The sequence below is a fragment of the Patiria miniata genome, unplaced genomic scaffold (genome assembly GCF_015706575.1).
Source record: "Patiria miniata isolate m_02_andy unplaced genomic scaffold, ASM1570657v1 HiC_scaffold_20, whole genome shotgun sequence".
NCBI classification, from domain to species: Eukaryota; Metazoa; Echinodermata; class Asteroidea; order Valvatida; family Asterinidae; genus Patiria; species Patiria miniata.
The window spans coordinates 7,299,093-7,318,338 of record NW_024037059.1 but is presented as its reverse complement, the minus strand read 5'-3'; the positions used below and the strand labels follow the sequence as shown (position 1 = coordinate 7,318,338).

Genomic DNA, 19,246 nt, shown 5'->3' with positions numbered 1-19,246 from the left:
AAAACCAGTAGAAAGTGAAAGATATCTACTGAGTTAAAATTTTGACATGTTAGTTTTTTAATAACGTTCAGATTGATTGCAATACATGTTGTTCTTCCTTGAATCGGCAAAAATACATTTTTGCATGCAAATGGTGTCCGTTACCTTCGAAGAACTTGAATTCAACACCCTGGTCTGTTTGTTTCAAATAAACATAGACAAGATTTGAACACTTGTTGAAATGGCTTTAGCACAGCGTATGCCAATTGCATCTACGAGAATGGCTTTGCTTTCTTTTGTTTACAAGATGTGTCTTCACTGTATTTGGGTTTGCCACTACTTAAGATTCTGTGACTTTCAAAAGACTTTCCACTAAACCCACAACTTGGATGACGTACATGTAAAGCACATCTCTATCTCATGCCTGTCCCTGGGAGACAGTTGAAGAATATAACCTCATTGTCATCTATCTATTGACAGAACCGATTTTATTTGTTGTGCATACACATGCAAGTGAATGGCTAACCTATCCTCGGATCAAAGGACCAAGTGGAGCAAATATAAAGGACGAGATTGTGCCAGGGCCTTGCAGACACTGTCCTAGTATTCTATTCTATTCTATTTTGCATTCACATACTATCAGTACGTAACTGAGTGGCATGGTGCAGACTGGTTTTTTGTTGTCTCTCATTGAAGGTTTGTTGACTCTAGCCTTTTCTGGCGGAGAACACCTTCTCGGTTTATAATCGGATGCTTTTGGTTAAAGACTGTGCAATCTGCTATTGAAGTTACTGTACCACCAATAATACATCAATGCCATTCTCTAAAGTAACCCTGTGAAGTTTCATTTGACTGAAGAGGTATGAAAATATATTCAAGCGGCTTAGGAATGGAAAACTTTTTTTCTTATCCATGTTCTGAATGTTTCTGATTCTGTGGCTAAAAGTTGGCACATCATCTCAAAAACAAACACTCTCCAGAAATGACGTGCCTATATTTCAGCTTGAATGTCACGGTTTTAAAAACTTTTAATTCCATCAAATTTAGGCAAACTAGACTTTCTGGACTGAACAACAACGGTCAAATCCAAGATCTAAAGTTTCTAACAATTGTTAGCTCACTACAGATTGTTTTTTTGATTTTAATTTCAAAAAATTTAACACACATGTACCAGTACGTACAACAATTAAAAAGGTAGAATCAATAAAGCTGATGACTGTTTGAAGTTTAAATGTGAGAACTAATAAAACTTTTGATTCTGGATTAAAGCAATGGCCACAATTAACTCAAAAGACCATTTCTGTTTTTTGAGTACCATTTGCCAAGCGGAGAGGGGGCAGTAACTGTTTGCTAATTTCAGTGTGATAGTTTCTATTTGTGGAGGGGGGGGAGGGAGGGCCAATTTTCCTATAGATGCTAAAGAGACTTGACAAACAATGATTGCAAACAACATACCAAGTACGATGGAAGGCATCTATCAATAAATGAACCCCTTGTTGGATTTGTCAAGTGTACGGTAATTTTAAACAGTGCATGCACAATTTGTAGGCCTTAGACATTCATGGTTAATACATGTACATGATTAGTCCAATGTCAAGTGTTTTGCAAAAAGTAACATCAATTCATAATAATGGCCTGTGTGGCATGTCAAGAAGTACTACGCAAGGCAAATGAGAAAGTTTAAAAACTGCTTAAAAGTTTAAATTCTGCTTTCTGAAATTTGGCATTTTGTGGGATGATAATTTTTTTTAAAAGAGTGTAAAAACATGAAGAAAAAAAAGTCAAACATCCTAAAGTCTCGGTGAATAAAAACTGTTAAGTCAGACAAACCTACAGGGTGAAAACTGTATACCGGTGGCTTGGATTCTGAGTGGGAAACACCTGCCAAATATTTAAGAATATTACACAGTGTCTTCCATTCTAATTTGTGTTCAGGGTTTTTACAAAAATTGGGGCCCATTGTGGAGCTACATGTACTATATATGAGTACATGGTCAACATTGTAAAATGTTTTGAGTACATGTTTATTGAAGTCTACTTTAAGTTTATATTTCCATGCAATCACAAGAGTACATTGTACTTTTTTGCATTGCATGGATACATGTACACATAACATGTGCAAGTGGACTGCATGTAGTTGATTACAATGCCCGAAATATAAAAATAAACAATATGGCCTTCGGCACAACAAAGAGTAACACAGCTCCCATATGCTGAACGTACACAAGCTGCTCATGAAATTTCCAGCTCAACGCCTTTTCAACAAATGATATACTGAAAAGAAAAAGTTAAATTTAGAAAATTCATGGAAACAAGAATCAGAAGAGGATAAATGGAGCATAAACATTTCTGCAAACCAGGGAAAAGGTAGCATGTGAAACTACACACGCTGTTCAGCTAATACATGCATAGGTGTATGATATGGTTTGGGAAATTTATGTTAAATATCAATTAACTGTGACAATGATTTGGTTACAAATTAAATTTGGTTACAAATTATTCAGATCATTCCCACTAACTTACAACTGTATACAGTTACAGTGTATGTGAAAATGCATGTGAAATCCGCCATCATCTGTGATTTTTTTTTTTAATGCTACCATAACAATTAACATAGTGTATGTGAAAATGCATGTGAAATCCGCCATCATCTGTGATTTTTTTTTTTAATGCAACCGTAATATAAAATAAACTTCAATTTTCTGTGTGACGAAGAGTTGGTTACAAATCGTTCACAGCATAATTCCTACAAAATTATAACGGGGCTAAAACAAAATCAGGAAAAAAAAAAAAAAAAAAAAGCCGCGTCGCCGCACTTTTTGGGCAAGCTCCATACCAGAAACCGGAGACTTTTTTTTTGGCCTTATGGCATCCTTCCATGGAATTATGACTGAACTGGATTCTTCGAAAAACCCTGGTGTTCTATTAAGCTTGTGCAGATAATGATAGGACTTTATCAATCAAAATCTTATTAATAAACAAGCGTCCTTCCAATGAAATTATAACCATACAGTCACAAACTCATGATTCAATAACATTATTCATAAACATATTGAGCAAACAACCTACATGTAGACTTCCCTTCCAAACCTCCTGTTCATAGAAGTCAGCCGACATTATAGCATAATTACATTACAGATACACTTGTGTGGCATTTGAGGTTGTGGGCGTCCTAAGAAAAAAAAAACCAATCAAGGCATCTGTTTCAACTGAAGGTTAATGATTAAATATGAAGGGTTGATCATAGTGTGGAAGATCTCTCAATAGCCCCATCTGGTCGCCGGTCAAAGGTCCACCTTTTTTCTTTTTTTTTGGTCTGGGATGACGTCCTTGCAGGAGAAAAGTAGCATCGCAAAAGTGCAACTTGGAGACAGAAGGATTTCATGTTGAACTCCAGGTGCTGTTCTGTAGACTAATCTGTTTCCCAATCACAACTGAAATGATTACTGAAGAGTTTATGGCATCATCGACAGCTCTGGTCAAGATTTGCAGCTGCGCACAGACATGCACATGCTCTATGAGTACAGACAACTTGTCTTTAAGAAAGCATGTACACATGAAACACCTTTGGAAGATGCCAGGTGAAACTGCACGTACCGTTAGCTCCATCAGAAATGTTATTGAAACCATGAACTCATAAATTACACTATTGTACTTGCATTTTGCTCAAGGCAACACAATCACTACAGGGATGTACATCTGCTTGTATTAAAAAAATTGTGCAAGACAAAAGAAGACCACTACATTTCAATCAGAGTGTTAAACTCCAAATACTTGATTGATAATAACAATGGCATTCAATGACAAGAAACTAACCCAAAATGATGTACTGGTAAGAGGCTCAAAACACAAACAAATAACACGCAAATTGAACCTTTTTATATATAGAAAGTAAGATGATACTATACAGTACATGTGTATTTCGATGTTTTTGCTTTTAGTTTTGAGAGAGAATCTTAAATATCAGGTTGCCTAACTTTTTAAAATATACAGTACATACCGGTACATTGTACGGAGCATGGGATTTTCCAGTCAGTATATATTTGGCAGCAGTTTCAATTTCATTAAGTATGCATCAGCAATTACCAGCGATGTCTTATTTTATGATCCCAATCATCAGCTTATTTTGTGTCTCTGTCTTATTTTATGATCACAATCTTGCATATAAGGAAATCAGGCAAGCTCATAAAATTTGACAGTTCTTTTTTTCTCAAAGAAAATAATCTCCCTCTTTACTGGCAGGAAAGGATACTTTTCTTTTTAGTTTTTGATAAATTTAAGAAAGCCATTAATATAAGGTAGCACATGTAGTGAAATAAAGATCTTTATCTGCATCTGTCACTCTATGACTCACAGACATTTTGCCCATTCACCCAGAAATTTCACAATGGAAATTACATCATCTTGCGATGATTTCACACAGACACACCCAAGCCCCAAATTACCGGTACCTGTCCTTCCATCCATGATCTATCACAATCTCAACCTCCCTAGATGCTGTTGTAACCAGTCGCCATGGTAACCCAAAGATGGTGGCAATGATGCCTACATGGTCGTATGATAAACGCAGGCCTGTCATTCCCAATTAAGAAAAGCGGGGCGTGATGCAAAAATACTAATAGAGGTATTGATGTGAACAGTGTGTACTGAAACAAAAATCCAGTGCTCATTGTGCATTTGAGATTCACAGTGTGCAAGGAATTGGCTAAAAAAGTAGTACACACTGCATGGTAATTTTTAACCATACCCACAACGAACCAAAATTGTAACTGTTTCTGAATGATACTTTAGCACAATTTCTACCATGTGCCCATGCAAACGTGTGTTCTTCTTAACACTTTGGGTTTGTGCACATTAAAAAATTGAAGACTGTAACCCAAAATGAAATTTTAAATGCAGCATATTAGAATCACATTTTGTCAGATATGCTTGTGAACACTTTCTTCAACAAAAAAAAAGAAAACCAATTTCACTCCTTTGACAAATTGTCCTCATAAAAAAAATGTAAAAGCCATTACAAGATTGAATTATGCTAATGGACTGGGGCAGGTGTTAAGCAGACCTGGAGTAGCATTGTGCTGCATCTACACGTACACACTGTACAATGTACGAATGTACATGTACATTGATAATGGATAAGAGAGCCTATTACATGTAGAAAGGGGGGGGGCAAAATTTTGAGATATATGCTTCATTGCAAGACTGTGCAATGGAATTTGCAAAACCTATTCCAAATTTTCTACGGAAACAAAAATCATTCACATTTGTTACAACTTCCCAGTCCTTGCTGGCGATTGTCCTTCTCAACTTGTTGGACACTACTCAATAACACTAAGTGAATTATCAAATTACTTGTTCCCTCAATCCCCGAACAATCATCCATTCAGGGGACTGTTTTGCAATTTACTTATTACGGTGAAACTGATCACTGTGCTTTGAATAAAAGGGAAGAAACTGAGTGGTGTTTGGCAGGAATTGGTGTCCAGTGGCCTGACATTGGATACGTTTTAACTTGAATCGATGGCTGCGTTATGTGCATTTTCCTCAGAACTCAGGGAGTCAATTTCATGGTGATGACTAAAGCTTTACAGATAAATTTATTTTCACAGAGTATAGACGTGCAAGCTCACATTTGGGCATGCAGGGAGATTTGTATTGTTTATTTAAAGTTTGTACCTGTAGTAACACAGCATGTTTTTGCTTTATATCATCATGCACACAGGCCCTAATTTTAAGATCTATGTTAACATTATGGCTCTTCCAATGTTCATAAAAGACAGAAGAAAGCTGAAACAAATTTATGGCAAGTTATAATGCCAACGATTTTCCATTTTCACAGCAGATCAGAGTGACCTGAAATATAAAGACATTTTGTTTTCAGCAGAATTTTGCTGAAATTGTTGAGGAAATTTCTGCTTAAATATTAAACATACATTCAGCACAGCTTGCTTTCATCTACAATGTAATTCAGCGAAATACTCACAAAATCAATCGAACAGCCTTTTTTTAATTGAGTTCAACTTTGAAAACAGACATTACATTTTCAAAAGAGATATATTTTACGAAACTAAAGCAAGGTAAAATTTATAACAACATTTTTAGGGAAAGAGTTCAACAGGCCATTTTGAACTTCCATTTTCAGTACACATCAGCACAAATAATAAAGTTGAAAGTGATTGTTTTTTATGCTGTTACTCACGATAAGCACAAAATTCCAAATCAATAAAAAAGTGATATTGACAAAGAGAATCACTTCTTCTTTTAACAGATGCTGACTGGTGGTCACAGCTGTTGACTAATAATATCCTACTCCTTGAAGACAAATTTAATGCAAAAAAGTCTCTTTCTTTACAAAACTAACACTTATTACACTCTTTCAGCAAAGTTCTTAATTAACATGTTTTTCATGGCATTAAATCAATTTGAAATATTCTTTTCTTACAAATAGTATGTGCTTATAGATGAACTGTTCAAAAATTACATGCAACTTAGGCAAACATTTTCCATATTTTTCCTCTTTTATCGTTTTTGTCAACATTGATGGTCGTAGGCCTACTTAGCAGGGTTTTAGCTTTGTATAACTACAAGTATCATGATGTTTTCCCCATACATTGTACTTTCACTTCACATGAACTAATGAACTATGCACATGTAGTCTATAAATTCTGCTCCCTCTAAAACACATGTAAACATGTACTTTCACAATGACAGTAAAATATGAAGCGGTGTTTTGTTATTGACTCTGAAGGCTATATTTCTTGAAAATCCATTCGGGTTCAAAAAGCAATTAAAAGATACATAGCCGGGGTATTCTAAGAAATCAAGTCAAAATATTTTGAAAGAAAATATATAGCTCTAGACAAGGTTACATGGAGCTTTAAAATAATAAAAGGTTGTGCATGAAGAGCAGTTCCCAAAAAGTTTATTTTCTTGAAAGATGTTTTGAGAAGGAAAAAAAATACATTAAAAAAAACTGAATGTTATTTATGTGTTATGCCTGACATTTCACAAAATGTCATGGTCAAATGTGTGCTGCAAATTCCGATTTTAAATTTTGTTGGCCAACGTTTTTATGTAAAATGACAAAAAAAATGAAGATTAAAAAAAGGGGGGGGGGGGGGGGTAAGGAGTACATTCAACATGAAGCTTCTAAATGATCAGCCCCAAAACCATGATCTGATATCTCAGAGTTAGGTGGAATATTGTTTTGCCAAAGGAAACAAAAAAACCTAGCAAGTTCAATATGAGCGTGTTGGTTTCATAATAAACAAAAAATATAAAAATATAAACCAATATCATAATTTCAAAATGCCAAGGTTTTTAACTACGCGCCACTGCACCTGCTTCCACATGATAGACTGACACTCATGTATTCAGTTGAGATTACATTTCTTTTCATTGCTCTGTTTTTTTTTCCTTTTAGAATAAATTGACTGCTATACGTACATGTAGCTGTGAAAGGCAATCTGCATTTATAAATAAAAAAAAGTTCCCTGTTGAATTTCAGACAAGCTAATTAGAAATACATGGCTCAGGAGCAAGTCAAATCAAACACTGAAGTTAACTGAGTTTTTGGTTGGTTCTGAACGATAAAATAATTATTTAACAGGTCAATTTTTTTCTTCAATTGAAGAATTAAATTCCAAAATGTGATCCACTTGAAAAAAAAATTGAAATATTGGATGGATATGAAATCCTCTGAACACAGGAACCACTAGTCTCAGGAAAAGTAACAGTAACTTTCCTGAGCTGTTTACACTGGAATTAAAACTGGGAAAGTAACCATCGTCTTGGTAAGCTTTACCCCACAAAGTCTTAAGCGGCTACATCTTTGTTAATGGGTTTAATGATCAATTATGCTGAGGAAAAGGCCTCCACTTTTTAGCTCTGTTTTTCCAAAAGCAAAATATTTGATTTTCACATTATTTGTTCATTATTTTGGTTACACCATACTAACAAGGTATGTTTCGTCTAATGTTGTCAGTACAGGCGCTAATTTAGCGAGCACAAAAAAATTACTAAACACAGACAATATTTGGTTAAGCAGAAACAGAATACTGAAGTAGCAAAAAGTACTGACATGAGTATTGCTTGTGAATAGTTGTCAGTTTATTTTCGCGTAGATTTCTCCGCTTAGCAGCTCCATAATTGGGCCCAGATACCAAATTGTATACTTACTCTGTGTAGTACAATCGGCCATCCTGGTTCAACTTGGCTTGCCAACCGTCTTGCAGGGAGCGGTTTATTCCGGCCAGGACGCTGTCTGGACTATCCATGGCAATTTGACAGGGGTAGGCCGACTACACGCACAATGTACGGTGCTAGCCAAGCACTTGGCATACGCAAGCACATCCTACATGTATTCCTACATGGTTCTCTTCTTGCCAAGGCCACAAAGGTGTATCACTCCCAAACTCTGTGTTTACAGGTCTGTATTGTCCAGTGGTCCGTGATTCGCTCTTGGTCTTGCACCTTATTTATTCTGCAGCACAATAAGGAAGGGAAATGATAATTGTAAGATTAATTACTGCATGGTCAACAAACAATAACTTACAAGAGAATATCTTGAAATTATTTTTGCTACATGTACAACCTAGGTCAAATCAAGGTGATTTTGGACACAATTATCCAACCACACCTAGCTGTGTTCATCAATGGTAAAGACTTCACCTGCAGCAGTGGTACACATTTCAAGTCAGTACACGCCACAGTATCCCCACTCACTAAACTTGATACTGGGCATTTATTGCCTATATGATTGCTGTATCAATAATATATGAACCTCATCATAGTCAAGAGGATAGGGTTACACATACATTTTTTTTTTAACAATGCCATACTGAATGTACACGTGTGCACTACGCATTAATGTATGAATGACATGAAAATTAGCTTCAGCTTCTCTTTACATTATATTCAATTCCCTAATGAATCAATAAAAAAATGTAACTGCTCGGGCAGTGTCAGGTGACACAGGGAGTGATAGGTAGGCGGGGTAGAGCAGTTCAGGGACTAAAATGGGTTAAAAGAAATTGACGGGAGATTAGGAATTTTTTAACACATTGTATCAGCGTGCCAAATTTGTGAATTCCCCTTACTCTTCCAATGCACACCTTAATGCATGCATACAAACACCAATAAACACATTCACAAAGCACAACTTAATGTTAAGCCTTTTTGAAACGTAAACAATTACAGCAAATATCCACTGAGCTTGCATGACTTGAATCACTCACTTCTATTAGCAGAGTCAAAAAGTTCATAAGGAAATACACTAACATAAAATCAAGTTCATACTACCATATATGTGAGGAAACCTCGTTAACAAAACGAGAGTTTGTTGGATAAGCATTGTTCCACTTATAAAAAACCTGCTTGTCGAAACCACTAATGTACAAAGAGAGCCATACAAAAAAACCCCAGGACACACATGGGCAGCAGTGCGAGAACTGAATAATAAAGAATGGATTGAAAGCCTTTGTGTACTGTTTCCATGGTAACCTATAGCTTCTTTACACACTGTGTTTACCCCTCTGGCTACCACTGGCCCAGGAGCATACACATTCATAGGGTTTTTAAAACCTTTTCAGCATACACAGAAAATCTATGATATTTTCCAATGTCAGCATTATTAATTACCACATCTTTCAGTACCCTTCACGATTCATGGCATCAATTGATTTATAGATCCAGCATAGTACACACGTGTAAGATAACAACCACAAGGCACATGAATCCCAAAAAACAATTGGCATCTTTCATTTTCAAGAATACAAAACTCAAAACTATAAAGATCTTTTTCTCAATACTTTACATTTTGACATGTCGATAAATGCAAACTAAACAGCCACAATTTGTAAACGGAACGTCTGATTGAAGTGCAACAAATAGCATTGTAAGGATATTTTATTCTCTTCCTATTTCCGCAAACCCTTATTTTGACCTCTGCCTACTGTAGTCAGAATGCTTTGATGCCAGAATGCTTCACAAATTTCTTCCTTTTTTTAAAGAATCATTTGCTATACAATTTCTAGTAGAACAGTAAGCATGGTAAGGGAAATGCTTCTTGGCATATCACACCTCATGCTTGACTGCACTGTTGTGTAGCCATTCCTTGTCAAATTGCAAATGGCTTTTGACGGCGAACCGTCGGGGGAATGGTCCCCCAGACTGGCGGCATTGAGTGGAACTTGAAGTGTTTGTCAATGACTGGTCATGCGTATGCCGTCTATAATGTCAAAATTCAATAACACAGCTTCCCCTTGCGACAAAAGCGCGTAGATAAATTGTTTTCATGCAAGTGCTCTTTCCAGGGCATTGGTAAGGCAATTATTGTGTCTGCACGCTGTGTGTCGCAAATTAAAATTTGGAAAGCAACTGAATTTTTTATTTAAAAAAAAAATTCAGGGTATTCAGGTGAAGATAATAAGCAATTGCAAAATACCTGACGGAGTGAAAATTCATTGGAAATTATTTCAAGGAAATTTGTCAACTTTTCAACCATTTCAGTAGTAAAAGCACATCAAGTGTTGGATGCAATACATGTGCAAGGCGATTAATTAACATTTTTTTTGGGGGGGGGGATTATTTTCTGATATATTTCTTCACACTTTGGATGTGAAGAAAAACACTTTGGATGTGAAGAAATATACAAAATACATGTAACTATATAATGTGAAGAAATATAGAAATAAGTCTATAGAAGAACTAATTCAGTGGAACCTTGACGGTTTTGTTTTGTTAGTCACTTTTATGAATCAAGTCACACCATGTCAAAACCTTACACTGAAAGATACAATCCACAGGGATAACACTTTTCCTAACTTATATGGACTGATTTAATGTGTTACCATGTACAGCATATTGTCAAAATTCTCAGAAGGAAATTAAACAGGCATAAATACATGCACATCATTGCATCTATAGGCAAGATTTACACTGGTTGACTAGAAAATCCCGACAAGAAATGTCCTTCTACCCAATTTTTTTTCTTAACTTAGGATTTGCTTCAATTGAATTGTAGTGCCAGCACTTCAACTTGCCATGATAAGTGCAATATGTTGACTCTGGCTCCTGTCTGCTTTTGACATGTTTGAAGGGTTACATAAATACAGCTCTTGACTGAGTCTAGATTGCTGACTTCTGGTTAATGGCTGTGCATGTGCTGTGTGAAGAGTAGTGTTTACTTTCAAAATTCTCTTGACATTTTTATCTGGGTTGATGTTGAAGATCTGACTTGTGAGATGCAATGGGCCATCTCCCATCCCTTCATACAAGAAATTAGGGAAGGAGGATTCTGACCTGACGTAAGTCACTTAAGAGGAGCTGTAAATGTACTTTGTTATTTTCTTAACTGTCTTTAACTGCAAATACAAATGTAGTATGGTAATTTTTTTCCTGTCATTACATGGGGGATGTCTTTTTAACCTTATTTCTTTGACTGCTAACCTGAGGTTTACTACATAAATAAATTAACATCAAATCAAACCCACTTGAATGTAAACAATAGAAATTGTTGGTCAAGAACTATAGCAAGTTTGTCTTCTTTCTTTTTCTTTCTTTTGGTATTAAATATAATTCGGAATTAAATAGATAAATTGAAAAATTTTGTTTAATTTTTTTTTTGAAAGTGTAGTTTTTAAACAATTTTGAAAGTTCTAGACACATTTGAAAATGTAGTTTTTAAATGATTCTGAAAGTTGTAGACACACAGAAAATATTAACTGATGAACCATCTTTCGCTATAAGTGATTCAAAAAGATATATCTTCTATATTTCATCACTCACACGTGTTTGTATGAATTTATCAAGTTTTGAAAGAATGTTAAAAGCAAAATGTCGTTTTTATGTTAACCTTTAACCAGTTCAAAATCAAGGCTAAAGGTGCTTTCCCATTGCTATTTAGGAGTTTTACCCCATTAAACTGTTCATAATACATGTACTGAACGGTTTTAGTGAAAAGCTTTTTTTTTTTGCAATTCAAAGTTATTACATTTCAACTGAATCACTAGCGGAAAAAAAAACATGTTTAGTGAGGGAATAATTGTACTCTGCAAATTTTAAATTATTAATGGCCCAATAATAAGGCAGTGGATATTTGACCTTGAACCGGCCCGACTTTTTTGGGGGACTTGCCACACATTATTACCGAGATGAATCTTTGTCTGGTTCCGCGCTAACATTATCGTTGTGACTTTGTTTTAACATGGTTAAACTTAGATGGGAATCAGACCTATTACAATTTCGTACGTACAGTATTTCCCTTAATCCAAAAAAAGTTCTCCAGAGCCATAAATCAGAAAAAGAAGATGAAATAGGGCCTACTCTGCAACTATGAACGGAAAAAAAAATGCGAGACCAGTTCATGGCGAAATATTAATACATTCCGTAATAATTAAGGCAGATCTTTTTGATCTGCCACAAGAGGCACAAAAACGACCCAAAAAATAATCTTTTTTTGTCAAACGATGCCAAAAATTAGAAGAAGAAAAGATCACTTCAATTATACAACAAACGACAAAAACTGAAAATAGACCTAGGGGGGCGCATAGCCAGGCTCCTACTAAATGAACTACAAATTATGTGGTTACAAAAACAAAATCCTGACCGAGGAGGTGGACTGGAACACTGTGGAATACGTTTTTTATTTTGGTTTTTTTTTTCTAGAAGCAAATACCTTGCAACATTCTAAGCAATTGGCAGTGCAATGACTGACCCCTCTGAATAAAAAAAAAATTGAAAGTGCTGTTGAAACTTATTCTAGTATAGGAATTTAACGCAACTGGTTAAGCAGAGCCGTCCACAGACAAACACTTTGTTTTCACGGACATGCATGATGACACAGTCACAGAGAAATTTTGGCGACATTTTCTTCACAGCACGTCAAATAAATTTGGAAATTCACTGAGACTTACCTTGAAAGCACGCATCACCAACTGTATCATTTCTGCTCGTAGGTTTCAGAAAATAAAAGCGAAAACACCCCGGTTTTTAAATTCGTCAGCAAAACCGACAGGCAACAAGGTGAAAGTAGGCTTTCCCTTTCATCACATTAAAATTTCAATGGCGAAAGCTTCCCTTCTCCATCGCTACGCTTTCGAACATATCCGGTAGCGTAACTGGTACTTTGTCCCGTGGTTAGTTTATGGCGTTAGGTGGCTAAGAACCAGCGTAAGCAGACGAAGTGAAATTACTTATGCAAATGAGGACACCTGTAAAATGTGTTATCCCGAACCAAAGAGGGCGTGCTCATTATTTGCGGTCCTGTCTTAAATCGTGATTTTTTTCATTATCAAGCAAGATCAGGGAAGCAAGATGTCAAGTTCTTCTGCTTCTCGCTCTATGATTTAATCAATATCGACCAAATCAACATGTCTACCCACAACCTGTTTGATTGAATCTTGAAAAATAGGGTTTTTTTCATTGCGTTTTCTCTGTTTTATCTTTCATGAAAGAAAACATGTATTAATTAGAAGGTCACATTTTTTCCTACATTTACGTGTTTATACTTTGAATTATCTGGATGATTGGAACATAACCTTAACTTTGAACGAAAAGGTTTCTCTTGTGTTTATGGAGCTAGATGTCCTAGTTTAGAACGAAAATAGACTCCACTTTTACTTTTTGTTCTAGTACACATTTCTCTTAATATATTTATGGTATTTCTTCGAAAATGAGCCTATATATGGGGACCGACCTTATGTAAAAAAGGGGCAAAAAAGGAAAAAGAAAAAAGAAGCACATTTTCCCCAATTTTTGTCTTCAGAAAATAAAAGCTGGTACGTATTCGTAGACATAAACCATTGGCACAAAACCCAGTTAAAGACTATAACACTTTCTTACTGGGTGACGTGGCCTGGTATACTAAATAAATTTCATTGACTAACCTGTCTGAGATAAAGGACAATTCTGCAAGTAATATTGGGAAGTACATAAGCCTTTTGAATATAATATTATTTCAAGAGAATGAGTTGCGGTTCATTAAAATCATATGTCACTGTCAAACTACTCCACGCAAAGATTACCTCTATACAGAATAGACGAGTCTAACAACTCAATCAATTAGTCGCCATGGTGACGGTAGAGGGCGTCTATATAGGAGGCCACCTGCATTTCCGTGTGAGGAGTTGGCTAATCCAAAATGTGTACAGGTGTCATGTAAATCCACCCATTGTGTTGCTCCTTTGTCCTCGTTTCCACCAACAAATGGATTGACCAGATATCTTGCCAGACGGTCAAGCGGTAAGGCTGTGGACTGCATCTGTGCCTTTTGTGCAGTGGAACCTTAAAAATGTTGATAATGTTTGGTCATCGGATCGGAGTTTGACGATCATGATGGAGCTGTGGGACGATCATCCCAACTTGACTCCAGAAAGAAGTCTAGATCATTGTAAACATGGGTCAAAAAGTAAGGAACATATCATTAGATGACACCAGAAAATACTGTATTATTTTGTTATGTGAAGTTAGTGAAACTATTTTTATTCTAAAAGTTCAATAATTGTTCACATTATTGTTTTGTTAACTAATGCACAGTAAAAATTATTCTGACTATATCCATGTGTACCAAGATATATTTTATTATCCTGTACCAACACAGTTGGCAAAATTTGCAAACTTAAATTTTAAATATTGTTCAAGGATATTTTTATGGCAGTATTTTACTATTTCTCACCTACAGGTGATGCGATCTTGTGCTGCTCTTCAAACTCAAGAATGGTGTTAAAGTTGAGGTGATGAGATGAACATAACTTGAATGTCATCAACAGTGAATACTGAAATCAAGATGGAAATCTCAACACTGGCCAAGGATGGGAATGAGACTAACACTCTAGGTGATGGAGAAGAAGAATCTCAAGAACATCTTGAGATGACATCATCTGAGAACAAAACATGTTATGATGAAGATCTCACAAGCCAGGATAGATTGAGTGAAAGCCCCGGGAAAGAAATAGATGAAAAGTACCAAGGCAACAACAGGAAAGATGCTGAAGGCAGTGGGATACCAAAAATGGCAGAAACAGAAGGGGCAACAGTAGCAAATAAACGAGAGGATGATGCCATCACTAAAATTGAATCATCTGAAACATCAGAGCAGAATCTGAAAACACAAACTACTACTAGTACTAAACAGGAAGTCGGTGGAACCAGTCCTTGCAGTGATGTTAACCCCAATGATCTACAGAAAACTGTGGATAAACCCCATGATAGGAGTGATAAACCAACTGCTGAAACTGATAACGGATTATCAAAGCAGCCTGCAAAAATTACCCAAGCAATCATCATTGACCTCAACATCCCTCAGGTCACGGACCCACCCCAGAGCAGAGGTCATCCTATAGGCTTAGACAGATGGACAGAGGGACCTGGTAATAACAGACATGACAGACAGGGAGGCGGGGTCTGTAAGAGTGTAGACTTCTCTGTACCGGTCAGCATGGATGAGGTGGAGGCGGAGCTAGCCAGGGTCGTGGCCGGGATGACTGAAGACCAGAGTCTGTTTGATCCACACGAGTGTGGCCGCGGAGCCACTACCAATACGCCTGTAACTGTCATGACTGATTATGCAGAAAGGTTAGAGGATTGTGCATTAATGTATCATTAAATCAATTTGTCAAAAACAACTTGTAGGTACAAGGTTTGGAGGTTGTGAAATGCAGTTTCCACAAGAGAAGACTATAAGAAAGGGCTTGGATTTTTAAACCCCTCCCACATAAAGTAAAATTTATCTTGAGCATCTCTCCCTCCCATCCTATCTAGATTGTTTTATTGTACTGAAAGGTTCCCTTCCAAGGAGAAAACCAACCAATTCTAAAATGGGAACCTTATCCTTAAAGTTAAAGACAAAATATGCATAAACAGTTTGTTTCTGTCTCACTCAAAATAATTAATTGAGTACATGCATTAGTATCGGATACTGTGAACTGAAGACCATTATACCATTATTTTTTATTGACTGGACTTTAAATTTGCAAAAGATAGTGTTGTTTACACAGCAAAACAGGACAATGCATATTAAGGCGAAAATATTGATTGGAAAAATCTTTAAAAAATTCTAAATTCTCTCATTTTTTGTATGCACTAAAAATTTCAAATTAGTTTCAATATTTTTTTACAGTGTCAGTCAAATTCAAGGCCGGGGGCTCACCACTCCTTTAAGGGAAAACATTTATCAACACGCCCTGTCCATCATGAAGAAACGCTGCCAGAGCGGTCGCACTGCTACGTCAAATGCGAGAACCTCCTACTACCGGCCCAAGACACCGGACAATGTCGTTGAGGAAAACGGAATGGCTTTCCCCAACTTCAGTCTGCCGGCAGTGCTGGCCAACATTGACAAACCACCGCTAGTGCAGAACCCAAACTGTTTCTTCTATGTGACGCAGAGCAGGCAGCATCCTATTGCCCCAGTCAAGGTAAATTCATGGTTTGTTCTTTAAATATTTGCACTTTGAAAGTGTGCACTGAAAAACTGTGTTTTGAAGATGTGCATTTTGAAGGTGCTCTTTTAAGATGTACACTCAAAGACTCCACATTATGCCACTTTGAAGGTGTATACTTTAAAGATTTGGCTTTTTATGATGTGCCCTTTGAAGGTGTACATTTTGAAAACATGCTCTTGAAGGTGCCTTTCAGAGATACGCAATTTTTGCACTTTGAAGATGCATGCTTTGATGATACCTGTACATGTACTTGTACATCACTGAAGATGCACACTTTGTACTAATTTGAAGTTCAGCGATCTGAAGATGCCTGCTTTAGACTTGAAGATGTGAATTTGATGGGTTAGATCAGACACTTTAGAATGGATAAAGAAGAGCACAAGGGCAAATTGTGTATCACTTTAGTCCCAAATAAGTTACAGTGATGTATGGCAAAATGCTGTGATTGTAGATTTTTGTATAAGTTTTATGATTTTTGATTTCCACTATTTCAGGCTTGGAAAGGTTATGAGGGCAACTTGTACTTCCAACCAGTGGTATGCAAGAAAGCTGATCTTACCCCCTCAACTACACCAAGGGAAAATGCACTCAACAAAGCCACACGCAGAGCCTATTCCACTCCACATACGAAGGGCAATACTGCAGACATGGCAGAGAGTCAAACCGTGCAACTCCCGCAGTTACCACATACTGACGGAGCAGATGGAGACAATCAGACTAATATAGCGCCCTCTGTTGTTGGAGTGCGTTCGGTCTGCAGCCAACGCACGACAGCACCAAGTCGTCAGAAGTCTTTCTCTCGTAATGCCAGCACGGGCAAGTCTAGGGCCAGCACGGCACGCCAGCTGGCCATACTGGACAAGCAGGCCGTCTTTAGTAGAATGGATTCCAACATCCGAGAGGACATTCGTTGGATCAGCGGCATGGACGCCATGGGTACACTCCACCTGGGAAGCCTGAAGCTGCCGCGCTCCACATCACACTTCTACAACAACACGGGCAAGCACCACAAGCTGAAAATCCAACGGGGTCTTGTGAGTCACCAGCTTGCCGCACATGACCAGTCTCTGCCAACCCTGCTTGGAGTTCATGGTGGAAGGCTCAATGATAGTGCCGACGGCGTTGCCAAGACCAAGCACCTGCAATCGCAGTACCAATCCAGTAAGGTTTCTCACTCCTCAGATGACGAAGACAGGAACATTTACTCACCGAATCTCTACGGTGGCTACTCCGGACCATTTACCTCCGTTGAGCAGTTGCGTAGAGACAGCTCCTCTAGTCCTAGACGAGGAGGCAGCAGCCCTAGCTCAGACATGCTCCTCAAGGACGATTCTCTCCACTCGTTGGCATCCGTCTACAAGAACCCCAGCAACATGCCGCTGTGCAGCAGCAAAGAGGTCTTGTTCAGGAATCGAGAGGCCCTGTTTCTGACTAGACCAAACTATAGATGACATTAAGGTCCAGTAACAGTGCAAGATTAAAATGGAATTTGTAAGAAATCCCCTTGGAAAAAATTGATAGTTTTTGTAACTTTTATTTCCTTTGGAGGCAACTGTTGAAAGAAGGTATTTCTACAGGGTTTATGTAGTATAGACATTGTGTGCAGCAGCCATCTTAGAGAACATCTTTTATTTCAATTCAGTAACATTGAATGCACAAACAAAAATGCATTTTACCAGCAAAGGAAAAGCTGGCCAGCCATTAAAATAACTTTGCCAGACTTACTTGTACATGTAGTAATTCCTTGTTCATACATGTAAACATTGTTGAAAACACAAAATCAATCTGCAGCAGATATAATGCATGAACATAATTCAAAACAATGGGTTTTTTTTGCGTGGGGTTTGAATATTTATTTAAAGCAACCCAGAATGCAGGACTGGTTTACGCTATACATTACGCAAAAACGCTTACTTGCCTAACATTAGAAAGGTAGACCACTGCAATGCTGGTTACAACACGTATGGGCCTGAACAATTTTTGCAACTCATAAGCATGTGCCAAATGTGTATTGTGTGTATTTTTGTGAAATTCATATTAACTTTTCACAAGAATGAAGTATTAAACTTGGCAGAATTAATGACATTGTCGCCAATGAGTTTTGTTATTTCCAGGGCATCTGAAGATAATGTTTTTTATTTTATTTTTTTAATTATCAATCTCTAACGGATTGAGATACTTGTAAGAAAAATAATAGGAGCCAGTAGTAAAAACAAAAACACTACACAAAATACTTCAACTCAAATCTTGTATTTATTTGTAGGAAAGCAAAAACTCATCTGTACAGATATTTATTCAACTCTGAACACAGTGACAGTGTATCATACAAGGGGAAAAGGCACTGAAAACTAGAAATGTTGGACTATTAACCTGCAGCACACAAACATAATTGGTTACAAAGTCTGAACGGAATGGTATTTTGTACAAGTGCTTATCAATTCAAAGTACAGTCATCAGTCAACAGAGAGCAAACAGTGGATCGGTTGAACGGCAAATCGTGCGGCAACAATTGCATACTTCATGTCTGGTAATTGATAAGAATTCCACCAAGTCTGCTGAACTGCGGGTAGCTTGGCAACTGGTCAACACTCAGCCATTTTGGTACTCTCTTTGCCCACTTCACTCCAATGGTCCATCCAAACACAATAGATATGTAGATACATCAGACAAGTGTAATTGCTATGCAAACACTAGCGAGCCATTTGGATCAAGCCGTACCATCAAATTGAGATTAATTTTTGTAACAATCCTATCTTTTATATCAATTTTTTCCCTCTCCGAGTACCTTTGGCAAAAAGTTAGTGAAAATTATGTGGAATTTATTA

General features: G+C 37.1%; 2 protein-coding genes across 3 annotated transcripts in view; one reads left to right on the top strand and one right to left on the bottom strand.

The window, feature by feature from the left end:
- The window catches only part of LOC119728774, a 35,498-nt gene extending 22,372 nt beyond the window's left edge, over positions 1 to 13,126 (bottom strand). Inside the window, exons 1-2 of one of the 2 annotated variants that reach the window (XM_038201155.1) lie at positions 12,894 to 13,126; positions 8,158 to 8,461 (exon numbers count right to left, since the gene is read on the bottom strand). In XM_038201155.1, the coding sequence (XP_038057083.1) occupies positions 8,158 to 8,255 (98 nt within the window). In that variant the 5' untranslated portion in view covers positions 8,256 to 8,461; positions 12,894 to 13,126. The remainder of the gene's footprint in view (positions 1 to 8,157; positions 8,462 to 12,893) is intronic. The other variant, XM_038201154.1, reaches the window with a different exon arrangement.
- A 964-nt stretch (positions 13,127 to 14,090) lies between these two features.
- Positions 14,091 to 18,506, top strand: LOC119728214. Its single transcript, XM_038200363.1, has 4 exons — positions 14,091 to 14,386; positions 14,660 to 15,552; positions 16,097 to 16,394; positions 16,916 to 18,506. Exons 2-4 carry the CDS (start codon positions 14,735 to 14,737, stop codon positions 17,870 to 17,872), a joined length of 2,073 nt encoding a protein of 690 aa, XP_038056291.1. The 5' UTR covers positions 14,091 to 14,386; positions 14,660 to 14,734; the 3' UTR covers positions 17,873 to 18,506.
- The last annotated feature ends 740 nt before the right edge of the window (positions 18,507 to 19,246 follow it).

Excerpts from the sequence above, each read along its gene's own strand:
- LOC119728214 (XM_038200363.1), top strand. The coding sequence starts at position 14,735 with ATGTCATCAACAGTGAATACTGAAATCAAGATGGAAATCTCAACACTG. Across the intron at positions 15,553-16,096 it reads ATGACTGATTATGCAGAAAG|TGTCAGTCAAATTCAAGGCC; the intron begins GTTAGAGGATTG and ends ATTTTTTTACAG. Across the intron at positions 16,395-16,915 it reads ATCCTATTGCCCCAGTCAAG|GCTTGGAAAGGTTATGAGGG; the intron begins GTAAATTCATGG and ends CCACTATTTCAG.